The sequence below is a fragment of the Meleagris gallopavo genome, chromosome 5, assembly GCF_905368555.1.
Source record: "Meleagris gallopavo chromosome 5, MGAL_WU_HG_1.1, whole genome shotgun sequence".
NCBI classification, from domain to species: Eukaryota; Metazoa; Chordata; class Aves; order Galliformes; family Phasianidae; genus Meleagris; species Meleagris gallopavo.
Genome location: NC_139408.1, coordinates 13,640,108 through 13,665,977, shown reverse-complemented (window position 1 = coordinate 13,665,977; position 25,870 = coordinate 13,640,108). Strand labels below are relative to the sequence as shown.

Below are 25,870 nucleotides of genomic sequence, written 5' to 3'. Positions count from 1 at the left end.
CTGCTATATTTAGCTCAAGGAACATTTATTTATAGGCTTGGCAGTCATTCTGAGTCAATAAAAGCACAAGAGCTGGAAAAAGGACGTTCCTGGGTTTCTCATTGCAGTAATGGTTTGTGCTGTGCAAACCACAAGGACGGACACGGGGAGGAGAGTGCTCAGTGACTGCAGTGGGATGAGAGGATGGTTCCTAAAACAGTGGGATGCAGTGTGGCAGCCCTGGTACCTGCTGAGGGTGGATGTCTCCTCTTTGCTGAGGGGAAGCTGGTGCTTTGAATTAATTGTGCTCCAGCCACAGGCCCTATAAATACATGTAGGTCTGGCTGCGTGTCCAGCTCTCCATCAGATCTGCCGGATGCAGCCAAAAACGCGTTGCCTTCTCCAAACCAGGACCCTCCAGCCCCAACCTGAGCAGCTTCCCCACAAACCAAGGCCGACAACAGCTGTTAAAACACCTATTTGGGTATTTATTACAACACATCGTTTCAAAATACAAAAGAAAGGAAAAGAAAGAGGGGATAGAGAAGCACTGCTGCTTACAGCCTCTGGTAATAAATAAAATAAAGACGGGGCAGAGGCAGGATGTCTCTCTGAGTCCGAGCGGGCGAAACAAGCCGTGTTCAGTCCCACCCACAGCAACAGGGGGAATACGGTGGGATCGGCAGCCAGAGCATCTTCCCTGCTCAGGACCTGCACGGTGTCTGCAGTGGATGCAGACCCCTTCCATGTGTTGTGCTCTCAGAGGAGGGGCTGGATCCTGTGGGGATGCTGGCGGGAGCTGAGCTGCAGTGCGAGGGGCCCTGCCCGCTCCCACCCCATCCAAGCACAGGTGAGGTAGGAAGGGTGATGCCGGAGTGGGACCCCGGGCTCTGCAGGGGCTCTCTGCAGCTGAGACCTGAGCTCTGGTCCTGGAGCAGCCTCGGGAATGAGTTCAGCACAGGGTGATGGGAACGAGCCCAACCCATGAGGAGGCAAAGTAGTGACGGAACAGATTGTGTCAGGACTGCGTGGGGAAGGGCATTGTTAAAATCCCCAGATCAAGATGACGTTTCATGGGGCTCACGGTACAGAGAGTATTTCAAACCATGGTGCAGATGGGGCTCCTCTTCCCTTTCCCTAATGTCTCCTCCTAGCAAAATATTCCCCTTACAGCCACCTGAAAACCTCTGGGCTGCGTAAACAGCCTATGTGATGGGTACATAAAACAAGGTCAGAGCTCTGCCTGATTAATGGCATCCTGCTTTATCAGCCTCAAACAGACAGAGGCACTGGCACCATGAGGACACTCACACCAGGAGAACCCATGACATCTTTCTGGGATGAAACACCAGTGGGTGGGCTTGGCTGAGTGGGGTGAGAAGGGGATTTGTGAACCAGAAGCAGCAGTGGAATCCAAGCCCATCTGGGTGGAGCTGCAGCCTCAAGGTGCAACCAGCAGAAGGTGAGAGGGTCATGACCTGGAGGGAGCTGCCTCTGTGAGCAGGGTGCCTGGCCAACACTCATTGTGGTTAACACTTTAGGCTTTATGCTTTGCCATTTTATTCTCCATTCCTGGTGCTGGTGGGTTCCTGCCTCTTGTAAACAGGTGGCAGTATGGGGGAGAGGAGCTGCAGGAAGGAAGGGAAGAGTTAAAGAGAATGGGTCTGCCCCAGGTTTGGTTTGTTTATGTCCTTGGAAAGCACCACCCTCCAAACCCTCAGACAAGGGTCTGTTAGGGCTGTTTGTCTCCTCTGGCTTGGGAGCAGAGAGAAGGTGTGATGGGGCCTTGTGTTTATTCACAACAAAGAAACAAGGAGCAACATACAAGGAGTAAGAAGCAAAAAAGTACATAATCATAACCATAATAATCATAATAATAATCATAAATACTTAAATCTATCATTCATAGATTGCAATGACAACACTGATAGCTTATTATCATTAGTATTAAGAATGGTAGGGGGAACAGGACAGTGGGAGGGGGTTCTGTGGGGCACAGTCTCCTAAGAGGCAGACGAAACAGGGACAAATGTCCAAAGAAACAAACAAAGAGAAGGGCTGGGAAGGCAGCAGGGGCTGGGGATGCTGCCACAGAGGCTGGGGACGAGCCTGCTCCGACCCAAGCCTCCGGCTTAGTGTTGCCAACCTGATCACTGCCCTCCCTCCAGGTTTGCTCAGCCCCAAAATGTGGATGGGAAGGATCCAGCTGAGGGGCTCATGCCTGGAGACAGTCAGGGGGCTGGAGTGATGTTCCTTCTAGCCAGAAGGAAAGCTGTGGTTTGGTCCATCCTTCATATGGTCAAAAGCCCCAACACCACCAGCGCTGCATCAGGGATGATGCAGGTGTGGACACAGTGGGGTGTCGTGGACCACAGGGCATGTGGCAGCTGCAGTGCCTAACCAGCTTTGATGGTTCCTCCCTTAGAAGGAGAGACCTTTTCTCTCCACTGCTCTCACTTCTGCCACTACAGGAAAACCACCCTCATCAGATGAGGGTGGACACCATTTGGGTCCCAGTGAAACTTGGATTGAGTAGTCTGGTTGCAAGAGCCCATAAAACGTCTTGGTCAGAAGATGATGGGGAGGACTACAAGCCAACACATCCACCCTCATGAGAACTCTTTGATTCGTGGACAAAGTTGTCCATCAGGCAGATTGGAAAAATCACTGACATTAATTGCAAGCCTCTTGGTGACCCTCATGGTTCAGGTTTAGCACTGGCAGTTAGCCCCAGTTCAGGCAGGGCTGCTGCAATACAAGGTGTTTTCTGGATGTTGCCTTAAAACTTTGCACAAGAGGGCTTCTAATGCACACACCCAGCATAAAGGGGAAGGATGAACATGAAGGACTTCAGAAGAAGACTGCAGAGGTGATGAATGTCTTGGTAGCTATGATCTATCTACGAATCCTAAAAGGTTTCTTTTTGCTCTAGTTTCAGAGAAGAGAGGAGCCCATAGTGCCTAACACCTCGAGCACAGCTGAGGAGCATTCCGGGGCATGACAGAGAGATGACAAAATGCGAACCATGCATCCGCCTCTGCAGACATTCAGAGTCTTGTCTACAACACTCACCCTTTCCTTCCTGACATACTCCAGCTGCTTTTTTTGTGTGTTTGTAACACACCACGCCAGCTAATGGGATGAGTTATGTGAGTGCTTGCTACTGCCTCACCATGCCAACCTGTCATCCTCTTTCTGTAAATTAATGCCCAGCAGGGAGGCCCTACAGTGAGTGCAACTCCTGAAGAGCTGCCTAGCTTTTGAGATGGAGGTGATGGGTAGAGAATGATTTCATCTTCCTTTTGTGGCCAGGAGAGGCAAATTTCTCAAGTTTCAATGAAAGCACAGCAAAAATCACAGGCAGAAAGATGTAAATGAGGTTGTCATTAAATGAGGTTGGCAGAGCAGGCAATAACTAAAGGGGTGTAAATTGCTGAAAGCTGAGGAAGCAAAGGCTGAAAAGCCCTGGCACAGCTTTACTAGCATCACCACCTCTCAAACCATAGGGTTAGCTTGCAGCTGCAAGGCCAGGAGAAGGAATGTTCTTTTTACCTTCTCCAAGGTTTGGGTCAGCATGACTGAGCTGGCTTGAGGAGTTTGCTGAAGGCAGTGATGGATGGTGGTATGCTCTCAAGGGACCTTGGGGAACCAAGTGAGGGCACGTGGGATCTCCCCAGCATGGCCTCCTTGTAAAACAGCAAGAACAAAGCCATGTTGAAGACAGCAATGAACCTCTAGACAGGTTTGTCTCAGCTCCGGGCACCCAGATGGAGGCAGAGGAGGTCAGGGAACAGCAAGCTGCTCCTCCTTGCTCTATCACAGCTCCTTATGCCTCTGGGCTGTGTTCACTGTTTAACCTGAGATCGTTTATTTTTGTCATGTGTAAGTTGATTTAGCGATAGAAACGAACAACAAAAAGAGGTACAAAGCTAAGGGAGAAAAAAGGAATGGATCCAGAAATGGAGAATGCTCAAAGGATGACACAGGACATAGACACGCACGAACGGAGACCCCTGAGGTATTAGCTTTGCAAGCTAGCGCAAGATGAGGGGGAAAGTAAAGACAGCCACAGGGAGAGATGTGCTTTGCAGCAGAGGCAGCTCAGTGCCTACAGCTCCAGGAAGCAGTTTCTCAGTAAGCCTGAATTTGGGCGTTGGGTTGCAAGGTCTTGGCTCCCTACTGGTGAGGGCAGCCAGGAAGCAAGGAGGGATCTGCAAACACGTTTCCCTAGAAGAACTCAGCCCAAGAGTTTTGGGACTGGGAGGGACAGGCAAGACACCCCTTAGATGAAATCCCAACTGCCACCAACCTTCCCTTCTAACGCTGCTGTGGCATTGGATGCCTTCTCCTTCCATGCGTATCCCTGGGGATGCCCAGTGCCCTTCCCTCCATCTCAGTGACTTGCTCCTCTCTGTCTCCAGCCAGAAAGGGCAGCACGAGGGAGGGAAGGGGATGATAATGGCCAGGATGGGAATGATGGCTGTGATGGGGTAGGGGAAGAAAATAGGGACCAAGGGAGCGAAGAAGCGGCAGCAGCTTCCAGAAAGGGAGTTTCTGGCTCAGTTTGTGTTTTAAGATTTTATGACTTCCTTGTTCACTTGTTTGTTTCTAGAAAAGGTGCTCCAAAGAGTTTTCTGTCCCCTTTTTGCTGCACTCAGAGGGAATGGGGGAAAATCTTTGTCGTCGACATGATCTATAGAAGGAGCCACAGGCCTCAGATATTGCTTAGAAACTCGTATTTCAGATTTAAATACCATACACAGTAAAAATAGAGCTGAAAGTACCGCCCCACATTGTCTGCAAATCATTGCCAGAATGAAACAGCTTCAATAAATTAAAAACAAAACAAAAAAAATTGAAATATTATTTACGTCTCAATAAAAATCGCAGTAAAACCATTTACCTTTTTTCCTTTGTGTGTGTGTGTTTTCTTTATATTATATATAATATATATTTATATATGTATAGGGCTGCTCTAGTGCAGCATCTTTAGGATACTCAGCCAGAGAAACACGGGGGCACATGCTTAGTGCACTGGAGTGTGGGGAGGGATAGCTGGGTTGCCTCCTCCCCACTTCGACAGAGTGATGCTGTGCTCTGTCCTCATGGGACTACGTCCTGCCCCAGCCAAGAACAGGCTCTGCTCATCCTCCCAACCCCAAATGGTAATTCCTGCACCTTCCCTTTCAAATTTTACACCCCAGATTCAAATACGTGGCTCTGAGGGCTGCTCTCCCATCACTGCTCCATGTGCAAAAGCCCAGGGTGATGTCACCGCGAGCTGGAGGCTGCTAGGGTGGGAGAACCAGGGTGGGCATAGGGAGGGACACTAAGCATTCACCGTGATGTTTCCTGACTCTGGATTCATTCCTCTTTGTTTTCATTTTGATGTGCGTGCTTCCAAAAATGTGCACGCGGGTATAAATACTCCCCACCCGCCCTCCCTGCATCTCTCCCCATCTTAAATATCCCCCCACCCCTTTCTCTCTAACCACCCACGATGGATGTCAGGACACCTCGATGATCTCCATGCTGCCTGAAAAGCTCGACTGTTTGCCTATTTTGCCCAGCTCCTCCCGGGACCTGCCCTCGGACATGGTCTCCTCGAACTCCATCTGGCAACTCCTCCTCTTGAACTGCTTCTCGGCGCCAGCTTCCTCATGCCAGCTGTGCCTCCCATCCCGCGCCTCAGCCCGCTGCTTGTCCCTCAGTCTGATCTCGCAGCCCCCTGGCATCCCATTGCAACCAAATGGGGGGTACGGGCTGGTGCCGCTGAACAGCGTCCCACCGCCGGTGCCACCGCCACCGCTACTGGCTGAGTCCGTGCTGAAGTACCATCCTCCCTCGGAGGAGGGGGTGCTGGGGGAATCGAGGTGGACGCTCCCCCAGGAGCCATTGGAGGCCTGCGGTGGGCCAGGCAGGCTGAGCCTTGGCTGGAGGCTGTCGTCCGCCCCAGGGCTCTTGCGGGCAGAGCCGATGTTGAGGCTGAGGCCGTGGGCTGGTGAGCCGGCTTGGTGCCGGTGCTTGCGTCGCTGCCTCACCTTGGCTTCCAGCAGGAGGTCTGGCCCACTGGGCCAGTCGGGGCTGTCGGGCACTGGGGAGAACTGGCCGCTGGTTGCCGAGGGGCTGTCCAACTTGCAGAGCTTGGGGGCCTCCCCAGTGCTGGGAAGGCCTGGGGGGTCCTGCCGCAGGCCGGGGGAGTAGGCAGATTTGATGTCCAGGGAGAAGGAGCGTTTCAAGCGGTTGGTATCCTGAATGCGCTCCGAGGAAAGGTGCAAGCCATTGAGTCCCTGCTGCAGTGCCGTGGGTGACAAGACCTTGGGCGGCCCACTTTGCCTTTCAGGGTCACTGGGTGGGGGTGCAGAGGTTGTGCTTCTTGGTACGTCCTCAACCTTTTCTGAGGTAGACAGTGTGGGGTGCCTGCCAGCCTCAGATGCCTCGGTTGGGTCCTGAGGAGCTTCTCCCTCACCCCGGTCGCCCTGGGCCTTCAGGGCCTTAAGGAGCTTTAGGCTCCTCTCGTACTCCAGGAGCTGGCCCAAGAAGTTGAAGTTGGGTGAGATCGATGGGCGGCGGTCCTTAACAAACCTGCCAAGAGGCACAGAAGCCCTGGTTGGTGCTTAGTCCTTTAGTAAGTCACCCTCTAATCTCTTGGCCTCTTTGGGAGAAGAGGCATTATCCAGAACCCTCTGAACAGAGAGGTCTGGGACCTCCCTGACTAAAGTTAGGATTGTTCAGATTCTAGGGGTTTTTCCTGCCCACACACCATTTTACTGCTCCCATCATTGCATGCACTATGTGAAGGAATATTTTGGTTTGGTTTCACCAGCACTTAGCCAAGGCAAGACAGAGCTTCAAGGAGCAACCGCCCTCTCCTTCTGGGCTCAGGCTGCTTTCCTTCCCTGGACTGAGGCACACCAGCATAACCCCTCCCTGTCTTCTGGGGAATGCTCACCTGTAAGCATCGTCGGATGACATACCCATGGTCTTCATGATGTAGGCGATAGCGATGGTGGCTGACCGGGATATCCCTGCCAAGCAGTGCACAATCACTTGGCAACTGGACACCTTGGCCTTGTCTGGAGCACGGTAGAGAAAACAGAGAGAAAACATTGATATGATCAGAGACATTGTGCAAAATGACTCTGGCCTTTATCCCCAACCCTCTGCTCCTGTGTGTGAAAGGAGAAGAGCTGCTGGAAATAGGCTGTGGAGGACAGAAAAAGAGACCAGATTTCGAGGGCTAACTGATGGGTCTGTAATTATTGTAATGAAAGCTTACCAATAAATTCAATGGATTTATCCAACCAGGGAAGCAGCTTCTCACAGTAGTTGTCATTGACAGGAATGCGCATGAAGTGACTATCACAGATGAAGTCTGGCTTGGGACAGGAGTTGCTGGCATTGAGGACATAGCTTATCCCATTCTGCGTCATCAAGTCCTGGTGGGAGAGAAGGAATTGAAGGATCAGCTGAGTTCTGTGCTTCTCCACACACTCCTGGCTGTTAGCCATCCCAATATTTGCTCCTATGGGTCTTCTGCGGGCTCCTTGACCCAACTGGACAACCAGCTGATACTACACAACTGATGCTCTGCATAGACTGGCTGAGAGAGATGTGCCCATTTAGATAGGGCAGGCTTGTAATTCAGCAGATCTTTACTTCGGTACCTCAGCCTGACCAAAGAACCCTGGAAAGGTGTTCCATATGGGAAAGTAAGAAAGGAGACCAATGAAAAGTCTCACTGAAAGTCCAGAAAGTATCCGTTGAGAGAGGAGTGGTACCTCACCAACCAACTTGGTTATTAGTAGCACTCCATACTAACCAATGTCAACTCTTTTTTTTACTTTCAACCCACACAGAAAAGCACTGGGAGTTCTTACAGTCTTACTAGTTGTTCACACTTCTTCACTAAATTGTGCTGCATTTTAGCCTACAAGAGGCTCATTTCAGGCTTTAGTGACTTATCACTCAGAACTTCCACTTGAAAGGAACCATCTTTTCCCTCTTTTTTATTCTGGAGTGAACCTGGGCCTTTTTTCTGTGACTTTTTGCTTCAGTCACTCAGTGGCCACCATCACTGCCCATATTTGAGTCAATAAAATGACAAGATAATAAGGGTCAGATGAAATACTGCAATAAAGGGGTGACCTATGGACTAACCCCTAAAGAACTGGCTTGCTGAGTGCATACTACTATAAACGCACCAAGCTCCATTCTCTCCCTCTCAGGACAAAGACAGCTTCATCTACATGTGTTGCTGACACAAAATTCCTGGCTGCCCTTTCCTCTTCCCACCTGATTATGTATTGTCTGTACAACCAAGGGCACATTGCATATATGAACAAAGAATGCCTGTGTCAGCTGCCTGACCTGAACTATTTCAGAGAAGATCTAGAATTAAACAGGAGGAGAAAATAAATCTGTGAGTTGAGGAATCCTTCCATATGTGCAGTGTGCCTCTCAACGTGTTGGAGAGGAGAAGATTTGCCTTTGTGTGACCTCTGCACTTGACCCCACTCTGCTGCCTACGAATGGAGCATCTTTTGGCCACCACACTGCAGTGCTGGCAGAAAATGCAGCTCCAAAAGATAAACAAAACCCTCTGAGGAGGTGGGGAGGAAAAGAAACCATAAATTTTCTTGGCTGACATTGGCCCTCAGGAGATTTTGTCTGTGGCTGTCTGGTGGCCAGTCCCTGCCCATCCCAGCTCACAGGGGGGCTGTCCCCAGCAGGCTCCACAGAACCCAGCCTTGACTCCATGGAGCCAGCCAGCTTCTAAGCTCACATTCTTGGCATTTTTCTCCTTCATTTCATTCTACTCCCTATATACATTTTTTTTTCTCCCTCCTTTCTGTCTCTATCCTGCTTTGCTCTCCTGGTCCCACTACCCACTCCTGCCCTGAGCAAGAATGTCTGCCTGGCTCCCTCCTGCCAGTGGCATTTTAGCTGCAATTCCTCTTTCTTTCTTCTTGCTGTTATTTTCCCTTTAAACAAAATTCTTTCCCTGCCACGACATCACGATGTTGTCCTTCCAGCACTTCAAAAGTGCAGTATCCCTCCTTTCTCCTTCCTCCCCCTAGCCAAATTTTGCCCACTTTTGAGTCTCCTGAACAAGCCACTGGCCAAAGCTGCCCATCCCCATACTTCTACTCTCTTCACGGCTGGAGGAGTCACCACCCAGTCCTCTCCTAGACAGGACACAGCAGACACATCTCTGCAATGGGGCTGTACCTTGTTCAGGACATCCTTCTGGGAACCCAGGTAGAGATGCGGCAGGATGCGTGTGGGGCCGACGTTGGCCACAGGCAAGCAGGGCTGGGAGATACTCATCGGCAGGATGGCAGCTGGCTTCCCCTCACAGAGCCCCGGGAAACAGGATGAGAAGGTGGCAAAGCCTCCTGCAGAGAAAACAGGGGCATTGAGCTCACAGCAGTAAGTCTGGGACCAGCAGTACTTGTCACCTGGAGGGCTGGGGATGAAATGGTGATAATTGCCCATGATGAGTGCAGAGCTTTGCAGAACAAAAATCCAACAACCAATGTTAACCAGTGCAGACACATTGCGATGACTGTGCCACACACACACAGAAGAGCCAGCTCTTCTTCTTCCTGCTGCAGCTGGATGTTAATGCACATGTGAGGTAACTTAGAATCATACAATCATCTAGGTTTGGAAAAGACCTTCAAGACCATTAAGCCCAGCCATTAATCTGACTTACCAAGTTACATCACTAAACTTAGCACTACATCCACACATCTTTTCAGTACCTCTCAGGGATGAGAATTGCACCACTTCCCTGGGCAGCCCATCCCAATGCAGGATCACCTCCATTTCTCCTAAGGTTCAATGTAAACCTCCTCTGGTGCAACTTGAAACGGCCTTGCATTGCCTCCTGCCTTTCACAAATTCATCCAGACAAATGACAGGAACCTGCTTACCCTCTGGGGATAACTAGGGTCACTTTTTGATAGTAAAAAACACCAGGGCAGGATGACTTGATGGGCTATTGCTGAACAAGCCCAAGCCTGGGATTTCTGACCAGAGTACCACATGGCTACCTGTAGGCCATTGCACTTCAGCTGACTCACAGTCTGGCAGTGATACTGTGCACAGATTTCCTGCCTTTCTAATAGCCAAAGGCTGGCCCGGTTTGCACGGTGGCACTTATTAGAAAAGGGAGCCTGCAAAATTGGAGAGGGGGCTGCAGTGTACATTTTGCCAGAAGGGGAGAAATTTAATTTATCTTGAACAGATTTCCTCACCATTTTTCACAGTCTGATCTGGGTGAACATGGCAGCAAGCAGTGCCCAGTGTTCCACAACAAGCTATTCATACCATCTCAGCATATCAAAGCCCACTATCAAGAGAAAATGCCCAGGCGGAGTTGCAATAGGTGGCATCTGACAATGGTATGGTGTCTGGCACTATCAAATGCATGGTCTAAATGGGAACAAACCTGCCCCAAAGCCAATTTCCCGCTCATGCGGCAGGAATAGAGGCTTTGGCAGAGCAGTGAGCATTGCTGTAGCAACACAAAGCACTGCTGCACATCATGCATGGTCACATAAGGGCACTGGTTATCTCGATTTGTGGAGTCGTGCTCTGTAGTATAAAAGACTCAGCGACAGTTAATGGTGTAGCTTGAAATGGGATCTGAGCTTGCAGCCTCTACCTCTACCGTTGTGTGCCGAGTCACAACACATCCAAATGCAGAATGTGGAAAAGGAAACACGGAACACTTATTTGCCAACACTGGAAGACTACGATGACTACTCTTGCACAGTGATCCTATTCCTCAGGGTACAGTAAGATGGTGGCCTGACCTCATTTCTTTCCAGAAGAAGACAGCTGAGCAGTACATCTTTGTAATAGGGGGCACCTTGGGTTATATCAACCCAACCAACATTCCCAGAGGTCTTCCCAATCATAAAAAATGAGCACATCGCCCAAAGGGCAGTAAAGACTCTGGGGTTTGAATGAGATCTGTGTACTTCCTCCTTTTGAAAGTTCCTATCTTGGATCCAGCACCACAGGATTCAACACTACTGCCTATCTCTGCAGTGGAATGAGTCCTTTTAACGAGCCCTCACTAATGACTGCTCCACTCAGCCTCTTCTCTTGGCATGAGAGCAGGCTTGGCATGCTCAGTATACCTTCTCTAGGATTTTGTGGCAGTTCTGCTGATTCCTCTGAAGCAAACTCCTGGAAACCAGAGCAGGGCACAAAATCACTCTCACACCATCCTCCATCACCATCTCCTTGCATCTTGTAAGTTACAGCCTCCTCCAGGGGAGCAGCTCCTGCATCAATCCCAGAAGACATCCTCCAGCCATCCTTCCTCCTCTCTCTTACATTTCCCTGGCTGGTGGCTAACAAAAGGCTCAGCTTTAAAACTTGGCTGAGTCAGGAGGCAAAGAGTTAAAGCACCTTATCATCTTCTCTAGCACTTCCTCTTCTCTGGCTCCCTCTGAAATGACATCACCTCTCAACTGGGACATTAAATCACAGCGAAAGAAGGAGGCCCAGCACAGGTGCAGTGCAGCTCTAGTTACCACTCACCCTGGTGCCATGTCCCCATTGCCAAGGAGTGTAAATTAGCACCCTGCACACGTGTCGCTGCCCCACTTGAGCTGCAGGCACACGTGGGGAGAAGCTGGGGGAGAAAGGTTTGCATGGTGAAGAAAGCGTGCCTTCTGCAAGCGTGGAGGGTGTAACAGGACACAGATTTGACTCGTGCACAATGATGTGGGGGGTTTTCAGAGAAACTCGGTGTGTTTGTGAGGAGCGGGGCACACGTACAGCATGAGAGAGCAGTGCTCTGTTCCCCAGCCTCTCACTCTTGCTCCTAACCATCAAGAGCCGCCCGAGGCTGCCTCCAGCTTCAGATCCCTCTTCAAAAGCCATGAGCATGTGGTGACCTCATCGTTACAACAGGCTGGGACACGCCGGCATTGCCTTTTCCCCCTTGGCCTCCCTTGCATGAGAAGCAGCAGTGGGAGCATAGGCCACTCATTGGCCCCAAGCAAATCTCTTTCAGCTGCGCTTCCATCCCTCCTGTCCTCATTTCCCCCACGCTCTCCACTCCTCTCACAGCTGCTCAGGGGAAACCCTAGAGATGGGTACCCACTGCTGGTCCAACCCCGCGGCAGTACTCACCCCGCCTGTGCCGGCTGCTCCAGCATGCCTTGCATTTTTAGAAAGCAAAGCAGCTCTTCCAAACAATCCCAAAGGCGGTGAGTGTCCCTGGCAGTGTTCCCACCAATACCTGGGTTTTCCCCTTTGCACCCCAGGCCACATACCCCAGCCTTTGTTCAGAGAGCAGAGGAGCCTGGTGGTCTTCCTTCCTCTGGGTACATGGAGAATTAGGGTCAGGAAAGAGTTCTATCCGATGTATGTGGGTGCTTATGGGTCTTATCGATGTTTCCCCGTGGCCTGGCTTGCTGGTGAGGGGCTTTTGGCAAAGAAGGAAGCCATGAGGCAGCACCAGGGGAGAGTGAAAACAGAGTGTGAAAACAACCCCTAAATGTTGGAGGCTCATTCAGCAATATCGCCAGAGAAATAATCCTGGGCATTATCACTTGCAGCCTTGCTGAATGGCCCCGGAGATGGGGTAGTATCTGGTGGCCAGCAGAGGAGGGGAAAAGTCCCACACTGCTATCCCACGTCCACCTTCATCTTCACTAGGCTCTCCCTGCCGTGCATCAAAGAGCTTTCAAGTGAAGGTGGATTTGTTGGGAACAAAGAGCTCCTGTGTTGGTGCCAGGAACATGGATAATACCAGAGGGTGAGAGAGGCACCAGGGACCTCTCCATTGTCACTTTATCATAGAATCAACAAGGTTGGAAAAGACCTCTAAGAAGATCTTATTATCCAATTATCCAATCCAGCCATTCTCCTATCACCAGCATTTGGAAATGCAGCTCGTGGCATGGACACCGGCAACACCTCATCTGTTTTCCAGCCTTGGACGTTGTCCCCAACTCTGGCAAAAACACAACAGCCTGCCCAGAAGGAGATAGGGAAGAAACGATATGTTCCTGCACTGTGTTACTGTTCTACAGCAGCCAGCCAGAGCTGCAAGCCCCAAGACCAGGAGCAGACAGGAGAGCCACAGCAGGTGTTAAAGAGGTGCTTTACAGCCCACCCTCACTGTACCTATAGCAAACATTAAGAAGCTGCTGGGGATTTCCGAGCAGGTGCCAGAGCTTTTGCAGCAGTCTGGCACAGCCTCAGTGCCTACCAGCTAACAGCCCAGTAAGCGCTGAGATGCTGCCACACTGTGCTGAAGACCCCTAACCCCTCCCAAACCTCCCAAGAGGAGGCTGAGAGAGGCTCTGCCCAGCTCTCATTAAGATGCCTGCGGTGCTGGCAGCCGCTGCCAGGGTGGCACGTGGCAAGGGGCAGCAGGCACACGCGCCAGCATACATCTCAGCAGTGCTGGGCTGGGGTGCAGCCGAGCAGCCTCCAAAATGGGATTCTGGGAGATTTGGACAAGAGCTGGGGACGTTACAAGAACCTTGCCTCAACGGCAGGTTGAATGGAAAGAAGGTTGGCAGAGGGGCCAGGCACAGCGCGTGTCATCCTCCAAGCCGCTGGGAAAATCCCTCCTTGTGAAGCGCCGGCTCCCTGCTGCTTGTGCTGGGTGGGAGCTGAGCCGGGTGCTGTGATGCAATGCTGCTTACTGTCACCATTACTCACTGCACGCTGGGAAGCTCCCGGCTTCCTCAGACCTTCCTGGTGCCAGTGGTTGAGTTTTCCCCCTGCTATCCCCTTGCTGTTTCCCATAGCAGTGATGCCCGGTGCTGTCTCACTGGGTGAATTCCCACTGCTCTGCATCCTGGCCAGCTGCCATCTCCTGGCTGCAGCAATGGATGAGCTGCCTCCCTGTTGTACTGCCTGTCACTGCAAAGCACGCTTTCTGCACTCATCATTGCTAAGCCCAATCCTGCACAGCCTCCTAGATATACCACAGCCAGCCAAGCACATGGGCCCTCTCCAGCTCCTGCTTTCACCCATCTCAGTGCAATGGAGGAGCTATCTGCTGCTCTCCCATCACACACTGCACTGCCGCCCTCCCTCCATCCTGCCCAGCCCTTATGCTTTCCCCAGCTCAGGCTCTGCTTTCATCCTCCCTTCATTCAGCTCTACATTTCATCACCCCTATTGCTGGCTCCTTTTATTTTCCAAGCGGGTGCGATGAGAAAGCCGATGAATCAGCCCTGTTCCTGATACACATGAATTCCCCATTTTCCCAAGCATCACCCCCAGCAGCTTCGGGGTGACCTTGGGGATCAGTCCTGGACCCCACCTCATTGCTCACACTGCACAAGCAGAGAAATTCCTTAAAAAAAAAAAAAAAAAGGAAAAGGAAAAGCAGCAGAAAGGAAGCCCTCCACCCACACAAACACGGACACGCTCCCAGAGCTGCTGGGCTTCATTTCCCTCCAGTGACTGTGCTGCTTTGGACCGACCTTACTCGTTCTATGTAAAGGAAAATGTGTCATTTCCAGGACTGACTTATTACTAATGACACCATCGCTGGGTTATGCGGTTCGTGCCACAAAAACCTGTCAAGCACTTTTAGCAGGCTCCCATTTTAAGTGGTGATGGAGGGGAAGTTTCTTGATTCAACCATTCGGCAATCTAGGTCATCCCAGGCTCGGCAGATTTTTAAGCTGCTCCAGTTAATATCTCCCTCCTCTGCCCGTCCTTCACCCGGCACAGCAATAAGCTGCCGAACCCTTCGCTGAAAGCAACCAACCCACAGCTGGGCGTGCAGCAGCACCACGAGTGAAGCGAAATGGCTCCGCCGGCAGCCGCAGCGCCGCTCCATCCATCGCTCCCCGCACACCTCTCTGCCCCCACCCACCCTCAGCCCCGCACCGCTCCCCCTCACCGGGGATGCGGCATCCTCAGGGACCGCAGGGGAAACCCGAGGGACGGACCCCTCATCCGCGCATCGCCCGCTCGCATCCCGCCGCCTCCCAAATGGCTTCTGCCCATTGCGTGCTCTCGCTCCTCGTCGCCTCGGTCTCACCGCTGCCCGCTCTCTTTGTATCGCGCTGCGCTCCCCATCTCCATCCCCGCGCAGAGCCGGGGCCGGGCTGCCCCCCGCCGCCCCCTCCGTTCGCATCGCGAGGCAAGGAGCCGGCCGCCTGACAAACCTCGCATGTCCCTGCTCTCCTTCATCCTCCGCACCCTTATTTTCAGCTTCATCTGCCCCTCATGCACGTCTGTCCAGAACTGGTCCTCGGAGGGAGCGAGCATCACGTCCACAGGCATCCAGGCAGCCGAGCTGCTGCTCGCGGGGGCACCTCTCTCCCTAGCAAAACAACAGCTGGCGGGCCGAAAAAACCCTACGCCACCTCGCCGAATCAGCAGCCCTCAGAGCCTCCCCCTGCGCCAGCTTTCAGAAGAAGCTAAAAAGAGGAGAGATGGGCTGGGGGTGGTGGTGGGGGGGGGGGCAGCTTTGCCCCTTCCCCTGCCTGCGCTGCGCTGCGCTGGCTGCCTGCGCGTGCAGCTCCCGCTCCAGCCTGAATGAGCTCAGCACATGAGCAGCAGCCCCGCTGATCCATCCACCACGGCGGCTCATAGCTAACGGGTCAGGCATGCAACCGCATTCCTTACTCAGCACACAGACACGCAGGACAACTCAGGGGCTGCGCGCCTGACATATGCTTTGCTCGCTGCTTAAAGGCGCAACAGCTCTTTTCCCTCCCGCCCTCCTCGCAGGATGCGGCCACGCTCCCCCCCTGCAGCTGCTGCGGGAGGACACGAGCAGCCCGCTGGGTTTAGTCCTGCTGGGTTAATTTGGGGACAGGGGGTTGGAGAGAGGAAGCGCCGGGAAGGAAACGGGTTTGTGCTAACGGCTGTGCCCCTGCTCTCATCGCTGCACCCTGTCGGTGGGTACCCCATGGCTATGCCCCTTCCACATGCCCCAGGAACAACGTACATCCACGGGATGGGTAACTCGGAACCCAAACACGGGGAAGGGAATTACCACCACCTCCATTCCAAGGGGAAACTGAGGCAGAAAAATACAATTCTGGTGTATAACAGGCAACTGCTGCATGGCAGAGTCTGGGACCCTGCTGCCAGCTCTTCTTCCTCCCTCATCCTCAGCCCCTGCCCCTAAGTCCATCGGCCATGAGGAATGCCCATCCTGGAGCGGTCTCAAACAACAGGAGGGGAAAGGCATCTGTGATGGACTGCTCGTGGCTCACCCCAGAGCTATCTGCACCGGTCTGGAGGAGCAAAATCATGAGTTGGAGCAGATGCTTCCAAAAGCACAGCAAGAGGTGGCATTAATGAATAGTCCTCCCCAATCCTGACGGGCTCTTTCTCTGCATGAGGACTTCTGAGGCAGGTTGGGACTGGTACATATTCTGCTTTCCATTTGTCCTGGGGGAGAGAATTACTTACATCCCCCCTTTCCCACCTGTGAGACTCCTTAATATGTCTCCACGCTGCTTGTTGCAAGTTTATTGGTCTGAGCCCAGGCCTCCAGAAAATCATTCAGGATTATAGTAAGCGGAGGAGGCGGGGGGGGGAGGGGGCATGCATTGTGTCTTTGAAAATCTGGAGCTTTATAGGCTGAAAAACCCCAGGCTGAGCCATATGCGAGTGACTTCAGTGTTTTTCCTTTGAATGACATCACATGAGATGAGGTCATCGGCATTAACTAAGTGCTCTCCCCTCCCCCCTTCCCACCCGAGCGGAGCCTGCCTCCTAATGAGCCTTGTTGTTGTAACAAATATGGCTTGATGATTATCAGATGTGGGACAGAGGTTGGAGAAAATTCAAAGCATGCTCCAGCGAGGCTGGAAGAGCGAGAAGCCACATTCTCCCAAAAGCAACGGTTGGTGAGCAGCTCCTGCAGCAGCTCCCTGTTATGCCCAAGGTGCCACCGCTCACAGAGGTGGCCCTGCACTTGGCATCCCAACCTTTGCAGTGGAGGGTGCAGACTAGAATAGAATAGAATCGTTAAGGTTGGAAAAGACCACTAAGATCATCTAGTCCAACCATCAACCCATCCCCATCGTGCCCATGGACCATGTGGTACTGAAGCACATCTCCACGTTTCTTGAACACCTCCAGGAATGGTGACTCCACCAGTTCCCAGGGAAAAGGGACACATGAGATGCTGGCGGGCAGCATGAACAACTGCTGGCGATGGAGATGCCTCCACCAATGCTGTAGTATTGCCAGCTCCACCACCAATCCCACTGGCATCTCCCTGCTGGTGGGCAGTTCCGTTCGCCTGACACCCAGTGCATTTCATAGAACCATAGAATCATTAAGGCTGGAAAAGACCACTATGATCACCTAGTCCAACCATCACCTGTCACCACCGTGCCCATTGAACCTCATCCCTCAATGCCACATCTGTGGCACATTTCTTGAACTCTTCCAGGGACATTTGGAACTTCTCTGGGGTGAAAGTCATCACCAGACCATGCAGAGGGGCAATAGCAGGCAGGTGGTGAAGTTGGGAGTGCTATCATCAACCTGCCCCCCCAAGCAGAAAACAAGCATGCACTCGCCTTCCCTTGCTCTCTTCTGGTTGCCTGTTGGTTTGGACTCACTCAGGCTTGCAAGGGCCCTAGGCACTAATTATTTCAAGATGCATTTAGACTCAGTTTTCTACTCAGGGATATTGACCCACGTACCTCCTACTCTCATATAAATGCAGCCTTCTTTCTCCACCAGGCAGCGGACCTGCAGGCACCTTTCCCCAGGCACAGCCCTACTCCCTGCTCCCTCCTGCCCGTGGTCCTCTGGACCGCAGCCAGCATTTCCTCTCCCCACCCAGCACCAGGACCTGGTAAGAACCGCAATCGCCGACCTTCGCATGTGGGAGGCCAAGGCCTCAGGAAAAGGGGAGGCAGGTTTCTCAGAAGGAAGGAAATCATAACTGGGCACGGGTTCCTGCCCATTGCAATCTCCTCCTGGGGAAGTTTCTTTCCTCCCTGCAGCTTTCCAGAAATGAGAAATGAAATTACATGATGATTTCTGAAGTCTCAGCAACTGGTGGGCTGCTCCTCTATAGCCCCGTCTCCCCCCCCTGCCCCGTTTTGCTCGCCTTTTCTGGGTCCAAATGTTGAAAACGCAGCCTAGAGGGGGAAGGGAAGCTCCATGGGGTAATTATAGAATCGGAAAAACAAGTTGTCTGACGACAGCGCTGCTAAACAGGGAGGTTTAGAGCATAGGTCTGGAATACAATCAGCTCACACATACATGACCTGGCTTAACCCCTCCCAGGGATGTGGTCGATGGTCCCAAGGGAGCCCAAACCCTTGCAGACATCTCCTGGCCCTGGTGGTGGTGTGAGAAGGGGCCACCTCAACCTTCTGGATTGGGTGACTGGGCCTGAAGAAGCATCCCAAATGCAGCCAGCACTGCAGCATCCTGCCCTGTGGTCCCACATAGTCAGTGCTCTGCATCAAGCTCTCTGAACATCTGGCATTTAAAGGCAGGTAAAAGAGGAGAGTCTCTGCAGGTACCCCTCTATGCACCACCACTGAGCTCCTGAGGAAAGCAGGGTGTGATTACCTCTGGGACGCTTGGTGCGCTTGTCCATGTGTCCTCTTTTGTTTCTTCACGGGAGTAGATTTTAGATGAGCTTTAGAGGAAAACACGTGTGGATCTATCTGCTGGATTCACTCTGTAAGCCTACAGATGCTCTCAGACCTCACAATCAAAGGGTTCCTGAGCCAGCCCTCACACTTGGCCTCCACGAGCATCCTCAGACACACATGCCTGGCAGAGGCTCTGTGGGAACCAAACCCATCCTCAAGCACAGAATAAAGAGAGCTGCCTTTGCCACCTTCCATCTTCTGAGCTAAACTCAAAAATATGCGTGCTTGGGGTATTTTCTGCCTCTGGTTTCAGATGATATTTTTCAAGCTCATTTTAGGACTGTCCCAATGCAACAAATACACAAAACAAAATAAAAAACCCTAATAACCACACCTCTGGAAAAGTGCTTTTTCTTTTCTTTTTAATCATCTTCTCCCAGGCCCTTGTTTCAGCCAGTGCTGAGCCCAGTTGTTGCTGGGTAGCTCAGATCAGCTTTTGCAATGTAAATCCTTGTTTTTCTTTTTTTCACTGTATGTTTCGTCTGCTCTTAAGTCATCTGGCTTTGGTAGATTTATACGAAATTCTATCGTTCTCAAACCTCCTCAATAATTGCTCTGAGCTTGTGAATGAGATCAGCCACTTCCAGATCAAGACCACTGTACAGTTACAACTCTGCAGCTATCATTACACTTCAGTGATGACGATGAGAGAGAGCCTTTCCTCTTCTCTGCTTCTCAGCTCCTTGGGGAGGGCAACATTCACCCCTTAGGAAGGGGAGCGACCTCATCAAGAAGATGAAACTTCCAATACAAATCTCATCTCATAGAATCAGAATGAATAATAGAATGGCCTGGGTTGAAAAGGACCACAATGACCATCTAGCTCCAACCCCCTGCTATGTGTAGGGTCACCAACCACCAGACCAGGCCGCCCAGAGCCACATCCAGCCCGGTCTTAAATGCCTCCAGGGATGGGGCATCCACAGCTTCCTTGGGCAACCTGTTCCAGTGCCTCACCGCCCTCTGGGTGAAAAACTTCCTCCTGATATCTAACCTAAACCTCCCCTGTCTCAGTTTAAAACCATTCCCCCTGCTCACCATACAGCGAAAATAGAACACACCCAAGCTTTGTACTCCACTGGAGAGGTTGCCCAAGAAAACCCAACACCTTCAATGGAGAAGACCAAGAGTTGAAACCAAATGCCATCGCTGTCCCTGGCCATGGCACTGCCAGGTTGGAGAAGACCTGGGCCAGGACCAGTAGTGCTGAGAAGGCTGGTTGGTGGAGGATGGAGAGGACTGGGAGGGATTTCTCACTGATGATACTGTTACATTCTTTCCAAATCCTGGGAGTAAACAGACGCTCCAAATTTAGAAAGAACAGGACTGGAAAATTTAAACATTCCTTGAAGAATTGGTACAAACGGAGAGGGGGCAGGGGGCCGAAGATGATCTCACATGTGCTCTCGAGCCAGATGAAAAGCTCATGACCAGAACTCAGCAAGCGAGGGGCCAGTTTCAGGTCGATGCGATACTGCAGAGATAAAGCTGAGGGCTCCCCACCAGCATCCTACTTGCTCCATACTGGTACCAGTGAAAAACTGGAACATCCCTAAGGAAGTCGAATGCCATCTCCTTTGAGGAACCGGAGCCCTGCTTTGTGCAATCGTCATCTGGAGGAGCATCCCAAGCCCTCACCCCACTGCTTTGCTGAGGTGTTAAAGAGGACGGGGAGATTGGGCTTTGTTTGCCTTCATTCAGAGGAGTGTTGATGCTCAGCACCCAGACGCTCAGCACCACAGCGCTGGCTGGGCTCCAGCATGAGGGCTGCTATTGCCGGAGCCATCAGCAACCGATGGAGCCAGACTGCTGCCGCTTCATAAACAGATAATGGCTGCTAATAAAAACAAAGCGGGGCTTTGCAAAGGAAAAAAAAAAAAAAAAAAAAAAAAAAAAAAAGCAAGGGTTTGTGCTGAAATAAACAAAGGTTAAAGAACAGTCAGGCTCCTGCAGGAATAGCAAAGCTGGGCTGAAGGGAGGGAGGGGGCATTACGTAATGCAGGAAAAATGTTGGCTCCATTCAGTTTTCCACCACTTCATGTGATGTCAGGAAAACCATATAAATCAACAGGCTTTCTGCTCCCACGGATGGAGGGCAGCAAGCAGCACTATTTATACTTACACAATTAAAAAAAAAAAAGGGGGGGGGGGGAGGTGGAGAAAGAAGAGATGATGATGATTTCCAAGACTGGGAATAATTGACTCAGATTCCTCCTTCCGAGCCCTGCTGGAATTGCTGCTCTGGGGCTGTTAACCCTTGAGGAGCCCCTGCCCTCACTCCTGCCACCTCAGTTCCTGAGGCTTTACCCCAGCCTCCACCAGCTGCTCTGAGGTAGATTGATTCAAACAGGATTGATGAACAGCAAGGACCAAGTGTGATGTTTTGGGATACTGAAACAAATGAAAACTGATGAGCCTAAAGCCACCCACTTGGGACTCCTGGGTCCTGTTTCTGCTGTGGACAATGCAAGCTGGGGATCCCAAATGGCTTTAGGGCTGCTTAGGGTGGGCACACTGGTTTGGGGATGCCTAGGACCCAGCTGCTTGCACCTTTTAGCAAGTCTCTGGGTTTCTCCAAATTTCAGTGCGTGTCCAACTGCCAGATGGGATGGGGAGAAAGGGTAGCAGTGGGATGTCTTTGAGCAGGATGAGGTGCCTGGGCTGAAGTCTCTTTGTGCTCCTCCATCTTCTCAGAGCAAGGAGTAGGGATGCCACATGGATGAGGGCAAGATCAGGATGGAACCTGATGCCTTAGTAGGATGCATACCTGACTGCAAGGCAGGGAGGGCCCTAGCTTGAGCCTGGCAAGGGGTCAGGCCCTGGCCTCACATACATCCCCTTCAGACCTCCCAGGCACTGCAGACCTGGGTCAAAAATATCCCGGCTGCTGCCCACATTACAGCAAGGAGGAAACTGTGTGTGTCAGAAAGCGTGCCCAGCCTCCCTCTGGATGCTTTCAGCAGTGTTTTTGAGTCATGATTTCCATATAAAACTCAGCAGCCATGACCCAGTGTGCTACATTTCAGTTCCTTTTTTTTTTTCTTTTTTTTTTTTTTTTCCATGCATTAGCAGCCTGCATTCCCCATTAGCAGGCTCCAGGCCGTGCTGCTTGCCATCCTGAGGCACAGGGAACAGCAGAGGCTTTGCCAAAACCTCAGTAATTACCAGTCGGGAATGCAGTTCTTTGAGGACTTCAGCAAGGGGAAGGCAGGGCGGAAGGGAAGGTCTGGGAAGCCTGTAAACGGGTTTTAATTGGGGGTCTTAAACTTCATCTCACACGTAGTGCAGGCAGACACAAACCTGCATGGAGGTCTTTGGTGCCACATCCAGGGAGAACAGAGACGGCTGTCAAAACCAGGGATGCTCACTTGCTTGCATGGGCTGGGTGTCAGTGAGTGACATCATCCTTACAAGGAACCAGAGCACGGCATTTTCTTAGGTCTGCAACAAAGGCTCCTTCCTGACTCATCCCAGCGACAAGGCAGACTTCCTCCAGGACATGACCAAATCTGCATTCTCCATTTTGGTATTTTGCACCAAGCTGTGCCCTGGGTACACCATGAAAACCTTGGACAGTGGCCTCAACACAGCTCCACACTAACCATCTTTAGCATGATTCCATAGTCTTTGCTTGCCTTTGAAATCCTCAAACTGTCAGACCTGGGTGTTTTGTTCCCATCATTCCTCTGCTCCCCCCACCACAACTCTGGTTTAATGGCATTTACCCCAAGTATACAATCATAGAATGGTTTGGGTTGGAAGTAGCCAGCCAGGCAATCCCCCAGCCACCGGAATTAGAGGCAGCTTCGACTTTCCCTTCAGTGTAACACTCTCATCACAGAGCATATGGCCACAACACCATCAATCCACAATAACTGCATAAGCACCAAGTGAAATGGTAACATAACACAAAGCCACACCAAGGGGACTATCGTCCTACAATGTGAAAGCACCACCATCACCCATCATCACCATCATCATCATCATCACTGCTGCTGCCCCTGAGAGGTTCCGCTCCTACCTGTGAGGATGGAGACACTGTGGAAACAGCTGTCCAGCTTGCCCAGGAGAATGGAGAGGAAGCTGTCAGCAGCCAAGCCGGTCACATCCCGTGTGCTCTGGTCATAGACCACCACGTCCTGGTGCTCCTCTGCCTCCACCTGTGAGGAATAGCAAAAAACTGGCATTAGAGAAACTCAGGACTCACTTCTGCACATGGCGTTCTTTGGGGGGAGCACAACCAGCATGGTTTGGTACAGCACATCTGTGTCTGCCCCACAGATGTAAATGACTACTCCAACATCAACCAGCCACAACGCCCAGTCATTTCTCTCCCGTGCACAGGAAGCCTTTCCGGTGTGATGCCCCGCTGCACTCCTAGTGAAATGAGAGAATTGGAGCTGCTGCATCCCATTCAGGTGATCAGCAAAACCCTCTCCATGCATATCTCTTCAGTAAGGATCAGAACCTCATTACGAGACTCCTCAAACTGGGCTGCATTCATAAACATTCCCCTCCTTGTGCTCTATCACTTGCTTGCCCTATCTCAACACCTTTGAGTTGCTATAGATGGTAACACAACCACAAACATTATGCTCAAAATATATTCCCCCAATCCGTAGGGCAAGTTTTCTGCAGCACCCTGAGGTGTGCAGATATCTTCCCAGAGCAGATCCAGCCCTCAAGCTGTAGAAAAGTAGCAGCAGGGCCGCTTTAACATCTCAGAGGCAGTTTCTCCTCTGCCCTGAAATGGGAGTTGCATCCCAATAAAACTGCAGTGCACATGGATTTTACAGAGTGTATCACTCATTGTAGGGCTGAGAACAGCCATTGGGAATCAGTGGGGCACCGGGAAGCCAATTTGGCTACATGGGTCAACAGGATGAAGGGAGGAAAGAAAAGGAAGCGGCAGGAGGAGAGAGAAGAGGAAAGCATGAAGAATTTTAAAATAAGACACTGAAAATGGTGTAAGGTGAGTAAAACCTAGTGGCTACTTCTGGATGTGCCACTGACATTCTTCATGGCTTTCTTTGCCCTCCACCACACTATGCTGTCCTGAAAACCCAACCTGAAGCACCACAAATGCATCTCCCCAAAAGTGAGGCAAGGAGGGGATTGGGCAGGGGCTCGCACCCCATCCAGGATGGCCACGGGGGGCATCACGGGAGATAACAGCTCTGGCCGAGCAGAATTATCCCACAATAGGATTTAGTGTTCCCTCTGCACGGGGAGGCTTTGTTTTGGCCATTACTGCAGGGTTGCTGAGCAACGGCAGATATGTGTGACACGGTTTACATCTTATTAAAGTTATAAGGTTTCACTCGATGTAAATGCCAAACAAGCACTGGCCTTGCATGGCCTGGCTGCAGAAACAAATATCCAGCATGGTGGGGCAAGGGCTGTGGAAATGGGAAGAGGGGAAAGTCTGACTTGAAGAAAAACATGCATTGCGAAAGGAAGGATTCATGACTCATCACACATGGAAGTGCTGGCATTTCCAGTCCCATGGCTCAGATAGAACAGGTATTTCACACAACCCTAGAATCATCTAGATTGGAAAAGGTCTTCTAGATTATCAAGTCCAACCCTCACCAAGTCCAACTATCATTCAGTCATTGTGTTCAACTGTCATCATTGAGTCCAACCACCAACCATTTCCTACCACAGATGCTATGGTCCCACCAAGTCTCTCAGGTCTCTGTCCCCAAGCCTTGAAGGAGCATCACCTTTGGAGAACCCACTGGGCATTCCTGGGGAGCCCATCCCTCCCCCAGAGGTATCTCTCACGTGTGTCTCCTTATTTTGTTCTGGGCACTGAGTGGGTTCATACCTCCAAATGGCACTTATCTGCCACGCAGGACAGTCTGAGCCCTCCAGGTGATCTGGGCTAAGATAAGAGCGAGGTATTCTTATTATCCCAATTATTCCAGACATCTCAGTCACATACTGTTTCAAAACAGAATGAATCACTCCACTGAAATAACACCACTTCCATAAACATAAAAAGCAGCCGGGCACAGGGTTCAGAAATAAGCCCTGGCTTTCCCTAGAGCAAAGCAGCTGCTTCCAGGGCTGGGCTCCTCCAGTAAATAAATACACATCCCCACAGGTCTGGTAGACTGCTGTCATGCCTTGAACCACTGCTACAGCCATTCCCAGAGACAGCTACATTTTGGGAAGAGAGAACAGGTCAAGATGTGGGAAGACTTTCCAAGGAGATCTTAAAGGAGTGAACTTTTCAGCATTTCCCTCCAGAACTCAAAATGAACCCCCAGGCAAGAATTTCCCACATCCTCTTCCCCTGAAATAGCTCTGAGGAACTGAATGCTTCCAGTTGGCATTGGGTTTGAAAACAAAACCAATGCAGGTAGAGCATTTTTGTGCCAAGGAAGACTATTGCTGTAATAATTAGAATTCCTTGGAATAAAATAAAAATATAAAAGTAATTCGCTGGGAAATGGATAAGTGCTGCAGTTCCTTAGCCCAGACTGTGGGCCACAGCTCTGCTCCAGTCACACAGCTCCAGGGGAAAATGTGTGTGTAATGGGAATTCAGCACACATCAGGGCTCAGGGAGGATTGGCTTAGATACATCCTGGCTTCCAGGGCAGGTGATAGGCATATTGCAATGAAAGGACAAAGGGATATTGATTTTCCCCTTTTCTTCTTTCCCAGCAAGCAGAGCTTTCCCAAGATTTGCGCTTGCTGTTACCCTCCAGACCAGAGCATCCCAAAGAGCTGTGAGCAGCATCCTCTGTCATATCTAATGGAAAACTGTGCTTCTCAACTGAGAGATAGGCAAAAGGTGACCGATACCCATTGGGGCTGAGATTTTTAGGGTTGCACAAGCAAGGAAGGAGCGTATTGAGCTGGGCTTTCAGCAGCACCTCATCCTTTTGGGTACACGGCAGTGCTCCCAGCTGCCTTTGTCTTGGCAGCCCTGGCCAAGAGCAGGAAACAGGAGGAGGGCGGGAGGCCCGTCAGGAGGAATAATGGGGCCGGACAATCGCACCACTGATGTCACCCTTCCTGCCATCTGCTCCCAGCACCAGCCATGCCCCTATCCCTCCCTGTCCCCACCCGGATAGGGTTAGGTACCACATCCCCATGTAAGGATGGACAGCTGCATAAAGATGCAGGAGTGGGGAGGAGGTAGTTGCTCATTCCATAGGGACACTGGCAGCCCCAGGATGGCTGTGGAGATTGGAGACAATCCTTAGCAGGACAGAACCAGGACAAGAGCCACCCGTATTG

At 51.4% G+C, this 25,870-nt stretch overlaps 1 protein-coding gene across 3 annotated transcripts in view; it reads right to left on the bottom strand.

The window, feature by feature from the left end:
• Nucleotides 1–446: 446 nt before the first annotated feature.
• DUSP8 (dual specificity phosphatase 8) overlaps nt 447–25,870 on the bottom strand; it is a 38,577-nt gene continuing 13,153 nt past the window's right edge. For 2 of the 3 annotated variants that reach the window (XM_085224318.1, XM_085224319.1), the window contains exons 3-7: nt 22,639–22,777; nt 9,211–9,377; nt 7,259–7,418; nt 6,932–7,055; nt 447–6,564 (exon numbers count right to left, since the gene is read on the bottom strand). In XM_085224318.1, the coding sequence (XP_085080444.1) occupies nt 5,487–6,564; nt 6,932–7,055; nt 7,259–7,418; nt 9,211–9,377; nt 22,639–22,777 (1,668 nt within the window). In that variant the 3' untranslated portion in view covers nt 447–5,486. Of the gene's footprint in view, nt 6,565–6,931; nt 7,056–7,258; nt 7,419–9,210; nt 9,378–15,143; nt 15,601–22,638; nt 22,778–25,870 lie in introns of those variants that run through there. The other variant, XM_010711001.4, reaches the window with a different exon arrangement.